Here is a 12,234-nt window from a genome sequence, read left to right as displayed (position 1 = left end):
ATGCAACACGATAAACATGCTAAGTCGGGTTTATAACGTTCAGATGGCGTTGGTAACTTCCTGTTATAATTTATGTATCGTAAGAACTATTTTTAGTCGCTCGTTTTCAGTAAATGTTTGCTCTTAAATTAGAATCGTTCGTAATATTTTACGAGAATCTTTATAAATAATCGTTATATAATATTTCGGTCGAATATATTCGATTAAATGAAACTTATTGTCAACCCATCTTCTCTCTTGCAATTGGTACTTGAGGAAAAATGTTGAGTATATTTTATTTCATTTAAAACTTATTTTTCGTTACGAAACTTTTTAATTGCGCTAAAATGGTATTATTTATTATAGCAATTTAAAAACATCCTCGAGTTGTCGATAAGGAAACCTTGTTAACGTGCTTGTATTAATCTTCGAAATTATATAATGACAAATAGGAGTATTTATATTTCCTTTTATCTACAGGTATTTTTACTTTAGCATTTTTTCGTTATTATCGTTTAAGCGAGTCGAAGCATTGTCAGAATCGTAAAAGATAAAGTGTGTACAAATAAGTTTACTTTGATAAGTCGCGAGTTTTCTCGAATGTCGAAGATTTTTCTCGCTTCCGCGCAAACGCGATTAATCTTATTCGAACGAGCTGTCGCGCAATTTCTCGCCATTTCTAGAAAGCACTCGAGTGATCTTATCGCGCAACCTTATCGATTTTTAACGAGCTAGAAAGCATAAACAAACATTCTTTATACTCTCGATCAATGCGCATGATATTTCATCGAAACGAAACGACCGTGATTTGCACAGTTAATTATAGCCGAGGATATTCTATAGCGAGCGATTCGGGTCAGTTTTCCTGCATTCGTATCTTTGTCCTTCTCTTTCTAGCCCGCTAATGTACATCGCGCGCCCTCCTTGTCTCTCATACGTCCGCAACGCATGCGCCAATGGAATCTTGAGGACTCGAAAAATCGCGCCGCGATTGGTCATCCTCGGAAGCTTCTCGAAGCGGGCGATTCGGTATATTAAAAGCGCGGCGGAAGCCCGCGTCATCAGTTTCCATAACGAGCGCGACGAGTGCAGGTGTACTCTCGAGTTCACATTTGAGTGCCGACTATAACGGATTAAATCTACGTGATAGAAAAGCGTGGTGATTATTCGACAAGGTGATTATTCTGTGTTCAGTTTTCAATATAATCTTTCTTATAAAATAATCGTAGTGTAGGTTAATTCTTTTTTGAAAACTACGTCGTATTTTCTGCGAAATTGTTTTTATTCTCGAAAACGTCAAATCTATATTTTTGGAGAATTTTCTTTGACGTCATCAAAGTTTGCTTATTTTAGTAGGTTTAATGTGCAAATCTTATTTTTTTTCACTATCATATAAGTTTCGATTAAAATTTAAAGTTGTAATTCAAATGTGCAAAAATTATGAAAGTGCAATTTTATATAAGAATTTGTTCGAATGAATAACTAAAGGATTATTGAGATATTATTGTTGTTATTTAAATCATAATTTTTATATTATAATGTTGAGACATCTTAACTTCGAGACAAACGATGCAACGACGCAATAATTGACTGAAAAACAAAGTTACCGGCATTTTTGAATGACTTACAATAATATCATATATTTAAAGATATACCGTAATATATTTTTATAATTATAAAAATAATTTTACAATTAATATTGAAATTGTTCAGGTAATCGTTAATCGATTCTTCGAGAAACGTAACATGTTTATGCGACATAGTTATTGCGTCGCATTATTTCAAGCGCGAAGTACGTGACAATTCAATCACTCCAACTTCAGTCGCTCAGGATTAAATTAATTAAATTCATCAAACTATTTTTTTTATCGCGATACACATATAGCTCACGTATTATTTTACGATTTCAGTATCTGATTACGTTGAGACATCAGTTTCTCGTAAGAGAGGAGGATAACAATGTCGAAAGCACCGGCAGTTGGAATTGACTTGGGCACCACGTATTCCTGCGTGGGCGTCTTTCAACACGGAAAAGTCGAAATCATCGCCAATGATCAGGGTAACCGAACTACACCGAGCTACGTAGCCTTCACCGACACCGAGAGATTGATCGGCGATGCAGCAAAAAACCAGGTTGCCATGAACCCCAGCAACACCATTTTTGGTAAGTAGGAAATTTTCATGCAATGCATGTTGCAATTGTATCAACATACAGTTTAGTAAGATTTTCCATGTTTTATAATATTTTAATAGAGTTTTAAAATTATATTAAATATTATTATGTATGTTTACGACTTTAACATATTAGAATTTATAATATTTTAATAGTCAAATGACTATCTGATTATTAATAATATTTATAATATTAGAATTTATAATATATAATATTTATAATATTAGAATTTATAATATCGAGATAATCATTTGATTTTTTTGAGATTCTTTGGAATTGAAACTGTTAATACATACAGTATATCGACTGTGTATCTTACTACATTAACGACCTTGCATAATCTTCTATATAGCATCTATTCGTGCACGCAATTCCCTCTTTTCTCCGCCCCTTCATTTTCATCCTTTACATTGTAGCCGGGCGTTCTGGCGTTTATACACGTCATAGTTTTATATAATCCTAATTTATGCCAATGACAAACGTTATTCACCAACTCATGGAAATTGTTGGATTGAAATCAAAATTATTCACATGATATATTTTTCGCTAAATCAGACATTATAAATTTTTACGTAATAAATAAATTGGGTAATATCGAACATTGTTAATTTTTTACGAATGCGCATATTATGTTTAACGCATTATTTTGTGATAAATATTTTTGACTTTTATAATTAATAAAACTTGGTAAGTAAATTACAATTTTTTTCTTTAAAAGATATTTATAATTATATATATTAAATATTGTATATTTTTTGATTATTTTAATTCAACGCTCTGCAACTATTCCTTCAGGATCCAATACAATCCACATCCTTATTTCCAGTTAATTGCATAGCATGTTTTAAGAAATGATTTTTGAAGAAACAAGACAACTTATAATTTTTGATCATTTTTATCTTTCTAAAGACGCAAAGCGTTTGATCGGTCGCCGATTCGATGATGTGACTGTACAAAGCGACATGAAGCATTGGCCGTTCACGGTAGTCAATGATGGAGGCAAACCAAAGATCAAGGTGTCTTACAAAGGCGAGGAGAAGACCTTCTTCCCCGAGGAAGTGTCCTCCATGGTTCTAACGAAGATGAAGGAAACAGCGGAAGCGTATTTGGGCAAGACCGTGACGAACGCCGTTATTACTGTGCCAGCTTATTTCAACGATTCTCAAAGGCAGGCGACGAAAGATGCTGGTGCTATTGCTGGTCTAAATGTTCTTAGGATAATAAATGAACCGACTGCAGCTGCGATAGCGTATGGTCTCGATAAGAAAGCCGCAGGCGAAAAGAACGTCCTGATCTTTGACTTGGGCGGTGGTACCTTTGACGTGTCAATTCTGACAATCGAGGATGGTATCTTCGAGGTAAAATCTACGGCTGGCGACACGCATCTCGGTGGTGAGGACTTCGACAATCGAATGGTAAACCACTTCGTGCAAGAATTCAAGAGAAAGTACAAGAAGGACTTGAGCTCTAACAAGAGAGCTGTGAGACGTCTAAGAACAGCCTGTGAAAGGGCGAAGAGGACATTAAGTTCGTCGACGCAAGCAAGCATTGAGATTGACTCGTTGTTTGAAGGTATCGATTTCTACACATCAATCACCAGAGCCAGATTCGAAGAACTCTGCGCCGATCTGTTCAGAAGCACTCTTGAACCTGTCGAGAAAGCGCTTAGAGATGCGAAGATGGACAAGGCTCAAGTTCACAGCATAGTTCTAGTCGGTGGCTCCACCAGGATACCAAAGATTCAGAAATTACTTCAAGATTTCTTCAACGGTAAAGAGCTGAATAAATCCATTAATCCGGATGAAGCCGTTGCTTATGGCGCAGCAGTTCAGGCGGCTATTTTACATGGTGACAAGTCTGAGGAAGTTCAAGATCTACTTCTACTAGACGTGACTCCTTTGTCATTGGGCATTGAAACCGCTGGCGGTGTCATGACAACTTTGATCAAGAGGAATACAACGATACCAACGAAGCAAACCCAGACATTTACTACATATTCCGATAATCAACCAGGAGTACTTGTCCAAGTCTACGAAGGGGAGAGAGCGATGACCAAGGATAACAATATTCTTGGTAAATTCGAATTAACTGGAATACCACCGGCACCTAGAGGTGTACCACAAATTGAAGTTACTTTTGATATCGATGCGAATGGTAAGTTTAATATTTCAAACATTAATTTTTTTATAATCAAAGATTATTTAATTTGATTATTTAATCTGTTTCTTATATTTCTATATTTTATTTTGTAGGCATATTGAATGTCTCTGCGATTGAGAAATCTACAGGCAAAGAAAATAAGATCACGATTACCAATGACAAGGGACGTTTATCGAAGGAAGAGATAGAAAGAATGGTAAATGAAGCCGAGAAATACCGGTCAGAAGATGAACTGCAACGAGAAAGAATTACTGCTAAAAACGCTCTCGAGTCATATTGCTTTAACATGAAGACCACGATGGAAGATGAGAAGATTAAAGATAAGATCGATGCGTCTGATAAGGAGAAAATTATCTCTAAATGCAACGAAATTATCTCGTGGTTGGACGCCAATCAATTAGCGGAGAAGGAAGAGTTTACTGACAAGCAGAAAGAACTGGAGTCTATTTGCAATCCTATCGTAACGAAACTTTATCAAAGCGGTGGAGCACCCGGTGGTTTTCCTGGTGCTGGAGGAGCAGGACCCAACCCAGGCGCTGGTGGTGCTGGTCCAACTATTGAAGAAGTCGATTAAATTGATCGTCATTTTATTTTTTCTTCTCATACAGCTTAGATAACATTACATTTCATCTCACTTTACAATGCGTATTATTATTTATAATAGAGTATTTTAATTCTACATTCTACGTCTTGAATTCTACATTTCTTGTAAAATAAGATTTTTTATTTTTTAAAGATTATATAAAAAGTTAATTTTGATTATAAAAAATATATAAAAAATTAATAATGATAAATTTATTATAATATTTATTAGAATTTAAATAAATGTTATATTTATTCAGTTTATATAAATATGTGTTTATATAAACATATTTTCTTCTTCCCTACATTTTAGTGCTATTTATAGTATCAATATTTTAGCATTTTCTATTGAATTATACGTCCAGATGTTCAGGTCGATAAAATTGAACGAGAATTATTAAGTAAGTGGTAATTACACCAACAAACTAAAAAATAAATTATTATTTTGTATAGTACTATTAATTATATATATTATAAACAATAAAAGGACTAATTAGTTTGTTTAATATATAATAATCATGTACTCACATTAGTAAGTAGAACATTATTCATTTCGAAAAAGTTGCAAGCCGTAATTGCTACTCGATGTTGTTGTAATTGAATCGAAAAATCATTAATCTCGTTTCTGATACAGTCTCGATCCAAGTTTTTACGCAGAAGATTTTCCAAGGCAATGTAGTTTAAATTATAATTATTGCTACTCCTATTGGAATTTTGCTCACCATCTTGGTTTTCCGATGTTATTTCTAGGCTCGGTTGATTTCTTAAGCCATTTAGCTTATCAGAATTTATAACGTTGTGATTTAATATAATTGTATACATAATTATTCCAGTTTTATCAGATTCTTGACGCGCGAGCGTACAGATCCAACACATTAGGCCAAATTGTGCAGCATATAAAATCCAAAGAATATTATTTATTAGCATAAATGCATAATTTTTTTCTACAACGCCCATGTAAATTCTAAATAACGTAGCCACGACCATGGTGAAACAATTTGCTGAGCAAAGAAGAAGATAAAAACCATAAATATCGTTAATTATGGTGACTAGATCACAAATTCCTGCATAACAGAAAATTTTCTATTATTATTTCTCTGATATCTATTTGTACAAATTGCACATCTATTTTTACAATTACACATTAAATTATATCTTGAATTCTACATGAATAATAATATACAAAGTGTTTTATATAAAGTGTTACAAGTTTTTTTTTTAATTTCACATCATAAAATAATCAGTTTTAGATAAAATTTATAAAGTTTTGAGAAAAAAAAAATTTAATAATTTTAATAAAAGTTGATAATTTTGAATTTTAACTCAGATTACTTTTCAAGATTATATGAAAGTAAACCTAGTTTTTTTAAATGGAAAATTAATTCAATTTTTTATTCAAAATTATCAATTTTTTTCTCTTTCGGAATCTTAAATTTTGCCTAAAATCTTTTTTTATTAAGATATTTTGAAGAAAATATACAGTAATATTTTAAGTTAAACACCCTGTATACTACTAAGAAAAAAGAATAATACTCTCTATAAAAAATACTAAAGTAATATTTATTTTCAAAAAGATTGTAAAAATATTTTTAATAAAACACTGTCTTACCAGTATGCAATTCTCTGATGCGTCTGATTTTTAGCGTAATCCATGACGCACTTAATTGCTTATCTAACTGCAGGATTAATTCATTTATCGTTTGAAATCTGTGATATAGCACATAGATAATCACATCAAAAATAAAGCTGTTGATCAATGACTGAGCTATCGTATAATAGAGAAGCAAATCGGATGCGAAAATATCTTCAGGACGTATGAAATAATAATATACAGCATGTATAATTAAAAATAAAGGTCCGCAAGCGAATGTTACGAGAATAGTTAGCACTTCGATATTTTTTATGGGTCGATCATTTATTAACGTTTCTCTTCTGATCTTCTGATCAAGGTTTCTCATTTTGCTCATTAATTCAGGCCATTTATTATATTGTCTAATGCCGTGATAAACATAATAATATGCCGACACATAACACATCACTTTGTTCATGTAATACATAATCTTGAATATATCACTTTTAAAAACGTTACCAAAAGTGAAAAAATCTATCGCACCATAAACCACGATGACGGAACATATTCCAAAGTGAATGATACGTAGAATTATCGTAACAGCTTTAGGACACTTTTGTGGACGTGCAACGCCAACACCTAAGAACCAAGACACAAATACTATTGGACGTAAAGTGTGCTCTATTGAAGGCGAATTATCTTCCACTTGCACAGAGATTTCCTCTTCCATCTTTTACTTCGAATCTCCTTGTTAGTTCCTTATTAACAGATACCTTTACAACTGTAAATAATTACATTAAAGTTTATATTTTTGTTATAAAATTTTTGAAGAAAAAATATATTAAAGTATATGTTAAGGTTTTCTGGAAGTAATGTAAGACAATCTGACAAGTACATAATATGTTTTCCCTGGTATATCAGGTAAAGCAAAGAACACTTGTAATATTAACGAAGCTTAGATTGTTGTCAGTACGTTTTAGTTGTCCTATGCATAATGTGGTTTTAGTAAATTAAATCGATCCTTAAGCAAAGAGAGGAACAATATATCATTATATTAATAATGCAAAATTTTGAATAATGAAAGGCTTGCGTTATCTTTTTGAAATATATGCTTTTTTCGTAAGTGATATTTTATATTACATTATGTTATATTAACACATGCAATATTAAAAAAAAACAATTTGTAATAAACTAACAGCATTGATAAAAATATCAAAATAGCAATTAATGTGTATTATACAATTTATGTATAACACAAAAAAATAATATACGTGATAAAAAAGTACATAATTTCAATTCTTGTATCAAAATATATCTAAAATATGATTTTGTTTTAAGTATGCAGTTTCTCTAAGACTTACATATTGCTTTTGTTGAGAAATCCAAAACTGTAGTGGTGGGTATAGTTCAATATATATTTAAAGCTTTTGCCAATATAATATTTGCCGCCAAATATAATATTTACCGCCAAATGTATTCTAGGAATAATAAAAACTATATGGTAGTAGGAATGCCGATTAAAGATCGATTTTTTAAAGGTCGTTTTTTATATCATCGATTGACTTTTAGATCAATTTTCGGGCACTAATCGATCGATTTAATAATCGTGATACAATCCTAAAGATCGTGAATCGATTTTCACGGTTGCATTTTTAATTTTTTTTAACCTCTTTATAATTTGCTTTCAACTTCAAAATGAAATAATATATTACGCAAAATTTTTTCAAAACACACTTAAATCGATTTAATTTTCCGTATTTTTAAAACTAATTTTTTTGAAATCTTAACAGTCGTCGAATCATTCTCTAATTTTTCTTATTTTTTATATTTGTTTCATCAATCTTTCATAATTCATTTATGACAATATGCGCCTTACAAAATTTTTTTTCTACACATGATTTTGAATCGATCTTATCCAACTGATTTTTTTCGTGAATCGATTCTTGACCTGAATCAATTCAAAAAATTGATTTAGATATGAGAAAAAATTGACATCTTTACGCGATAGGAATAAGATTTATATATAGTGCATACAAAGAAAAATCATATACGTGTGATAAAAATAAGTTTAAAGAGTTATATATATAATTAATTATATAAATTATATATGAAAAAGATTTTATATATGTCCGCATATGTGTATGTGTGTGTACGCGCGTGCGTGTATGTGCGTGCATTCGTGCATACATGCGTGCGTGCGCGCATACATATTAATAATACATATAATCGCACAATAATATCTTGCAATAATATTTGCCTTATTAATGATACCTGCATATTATTTGTATATATTACCTACATATCAGAAATTTCCATGCAGCGCCTCACAAAACGATAAACTATAGACATCAAAAGTGATATTTTGGCAGCCTAAATTATTCTCTTGCGTGCCATTTTATTATTATTCATTCTATACTAGTACAGTAATGTTTAACATGTTTATGAAACTCATCAAATGTCCCGAAAACTAAGTTTAGCAAGAAATATATTGTACAAAAAACATTTTCCATTCTTTTCAACAGTTATCGAACCATGTGTTTTCTCGTTTACTTGATACTCATTTTAAGACTATTTATCAAAGAAAAAACTTAGTTTTATACTTTACAAGTGTGCTAAAGTGATCTGTAATGTTATTTTTTCAAAATATCTTTTTACTTAAAAATAGTACGCAAGAATTCTCAGTGTATTATTTCTCGCTTCTGATGTTACGATTTTTAATGACTGCAATGACTATTCAGGAAACTTAAAGCAGATGAGAAAGAGTGAATCACTTAATAATGACTTCATCATTAATTTACTCTAATAATATCTTTCTAGTATACTAAATAATACTAATATACTAATATGTACTATATACTATATAAATATAAATATATATATATATATATATATATATGTATATGTATGTATGTATGTATGTATTATACTGATATAATACTATACAAATAATATATTATTATTATACTAAATAATCAATCGAAAAATGTAAAAATAATGATAAATCGTATTCGTAATAATGAATCATATGTATGCTTATATCGAAAAACGAGCTTTATTTACCCCAACGACTATATTACAATCTTATAATACAGTAAACACTTAAAATTGGGATAAAACGATAACGTTGTACATCGATTTTTATAAATCAGGCGTCATTGATTATATATTTAATATTTCGAAGAAATGCGGCCTGTGCATGATATAACTTTATATTCTCTTACTTAATGATAATAGATCGATCGACTACGAACGAGCCTAATAATCAGATACGATCGTTGCCGAACACATACGTAATTTTATCTTTGTGTCGAGTGTACATAGATTTGCGTGTAAATACATATGCTTATACAGCGTTCACGCTAGCATGTATGAATGTATGAACATTCTAGAGTTTAACGCGATACGCTCTTTGTTTTCTTAATCTTTGTCTTTTTTTCATTTATTCGGAAAAGGCAGCGTAAATCATCCGAACACGAGAATGTCGATATATGCTTTGCTATAATTAATAAATAATGTTTCTGACATTCGCCTGATTCCGTAAATCTTTATCACGGACATGATTGCGCCATATGATATATAATTTCTTCTAATGATTTGTAATATTATACGTTTTATATTTTACATGTGACTCCAACGACCAAAAATTATATTTTAAAGACTTATGAAATGATCTTAAAATGTTACGATTATGTTTTAACTATAATAATTAAAGCTAGTTTGTGTCATTATATAAATTATGAATTATGCAATTGCATAGAAAAGATCTCACAGCTTTCTCCCGAGTCATCATTTCAATCTTCAAACATGAAATCAATGAATATCTTAAAATATGAGTATCTTAAAAGCAAAGTTTTTTTATCATTTTGACTTAAAAATATAATGTAATATATAAAGATGTAAAATAATTGACTGAATTAATTTTTAAATTACGATTAAAACCAAATGGCTATTTATGGATAATCGAAATTTTTTTTAAAAGACATAGATATAAAATTTACGTATATCGTGTATATTTAATAAATAAATAAGTCAAAAGTGTTTTTTAATGCTTAAAACAAATCAATGAAATGTTTGCATTGGAAGGAAAAATTCTACAAAGCAGTAATGCAATATGAATCTTATGATTTTTACAATGACATTAATATTTGTTAAATCAAAGTAGGATACTCTATTTTTTAAATTTTTATCGCTTATATAAGAGTAGAAATATATTAGTTAGTTCACTTGAGAGATCGTTCTCTTTTAACAGCTTTCTTTATCAAATCATAATTCTTTATAATAAAAGATTTAATATGATGTTCATGATAATGATCACATTCGGCCGAATGGAATAGTGCTTTAGGACGTGTTGATAATATAGTCACACTCTGAAACAAGCTCACATGCGAGTTTTATGTAACTTGATTTAAATAAATGATTATGTAATGATTATACTTTTTATATAAGCATTGAACGGATATATTGACACCAAAATGATTCCTAGTTCAATCGCGAACTTTTTAGATAATAATATAATTCATCTTGTTAACATGAGAATCGTTATTGTATATCAAGAGTTCAATTATATTAATATGAGAATCAAAAAAGTTACGAAACATTGTTTTATATATATATATATATATATATATATATATATATATGTATATAATGTTGCTTTTAGGCGAATCAATGCTTTCAAATGACTTTTGATATGTAATTATATAGTGATATATATGTCTTCATATATAAATTATATAAAATCGTAATCGAAATAACTAATTGAATTCTTGTTATAAATTTTTTGATATAATTTATTTCTGATATTGATTTTTGTAAAAATAGTTTTTGTTGAGTTCTATAAATTTCTGTGTAATCAAAAATATTTTGATACAGAAAGAATAAACATATCAAATATACAGTACAAATATACGATTTTCATATCATTAACAAAATTTTTCTTTTGTAAAACTTTTATCCGATACTGTAATCCTGTATCTGTAATTCTCAATGATTTCAAAGCATTGAAACGCTTTGGTTCTTTTTTTCTCGTTTTTTACTTAATTCGGAATATCCTGTCATCCATTTGAAGAACCCTTGCATAATATATTAAATACCTAAGTGTAAATGCACTTTTTTCATAATCCGACATTATAAACAATTCCAATATTTTTGTTTGTCTTTCTATCAAGCCATGTCCAAAAAGAAACTATATACTTCTATCGTTATGTTGATTTGCTTCGCTTGTGTCATTAACTCTTGCTCTCTTTTGAATATATAGCTGCATTCTCGTAAGTATTTATCTGTCTGTGCAAGTATCGAGTAAAAATATGTTTTGTTATGTCTTCACCTTTTATAACTTCGTTTAAGTACACTTGTGCCCAAGTACATTCACTTAGAAAGTGCATTTGCATTCATACTCTGTTAACGTTACGAAATCAGCACTAAGATCTTTATTTTCAAAATCATATTTCGTAGAAAAAAGAAGCCATTAAAAAAGAATTTCATAAATTAAATTATTCAAGTTAAATATAAATATATCAATGATATTATTTTGAGAATATTGTAAAATGCATTACTTTAAGAAAATAATATATATACAGTGTGTTTGATAAAGATTGAACCAACGTTCGTAAGCGAGTAAAAAAGCTCAGTAAACTGAATAGAAAATACTTTTATCATTTTGCAATTTCTACAATAATTATTGAAATATTAATTAAAAAGGACTGGCAAATGAGCATCTGTTTCGCATAGTTAGATCATGAGATGTGTTCTCTAGATATGTCAACGACGA

At 30.0% G+C, this 12,234-nt stretch overlaps 1 protein-coding gene and 1 pseudogene across 1 annotated transcript; one reads left to right on the top strand and one right to left on the bottom strand.

Annotated features, from left to right (window-relative positions):
- Positions 1–115: 115 nt before the first annotated feature.
- On the top strand, positions 116–5,007 carry LOC105258740 (heat shock 70 kDa protein cognate 4). The gene is made up of 5 exons (XM_011270212.3): positions 116–262; positions 877–1,154; positions 1,890–2,143; positions 3,062–4,306; positions 4,405–5,007. The coding sequence occupies exons 3-5, from the start codon at positions 1,939–1,941 to the stop codon at positions 4,884–4,886; spliced, it is 1,932 nt and encodes a 643-aa protein (XP_011268514.1). The 5' UTR covers positions 116–262; positions 877–1,154; positions 1,890–1,938; the 3' UTR covers positions 4,887–5,007.
- A 222-nt stretch (positions 5,008–5,229) lies between these two features.
- On the bottom strand, positions 5,230–7,224 carry LOC112639138 (annotated as a pseudogene).
- Between the last annotated feature and the right edge of the window lie 5,010 nt (positions 7,225–12,234).

This window comes from Camponotus floridanus, unplaced genomic scaffold, assembly GCF_003227725.1.
Source record: "Camponotus floridanus strain SB8 unplaced genomic scaffold, Cflo_v7.5 scaffold48, whole genome shotgun sequence".
Taxonomy (NCBI): Eukaryota; Metazoa; Arthropoda; class Insecta; order Hymenoptera; family Formicidae; genus Camponotus; species Camponotus floridanus.
The sequence above is the reverse complement of the archived record's forward strand: the minus strand, read 5'-3'. Positions and strand labels throughout refer to the sequence as shown.

Coding starts and splice junctions, on each gene's coding strand:
- LOC105258740 (XM_011270212.3), top strand. CDS start 1,939: ATGTCGAAAGCACCGGCAGTTGGAATTGACTTGGGCACCACGTATTCC. Junction 2,144..3,061: donor CCCCAGCAACACCATTTTTG/GTAAGTAGGAAA, acceptor ATCTTTCTAAAG/ACGCAAAGCGTTTGATCGGT. Junction 4,307..4,404: donor TTTTGATATCGATGCGAATG/GTAAGTTTAATA, acceptor TTTATTTTGTAG/GCATATTGAATGTCTCTGCG.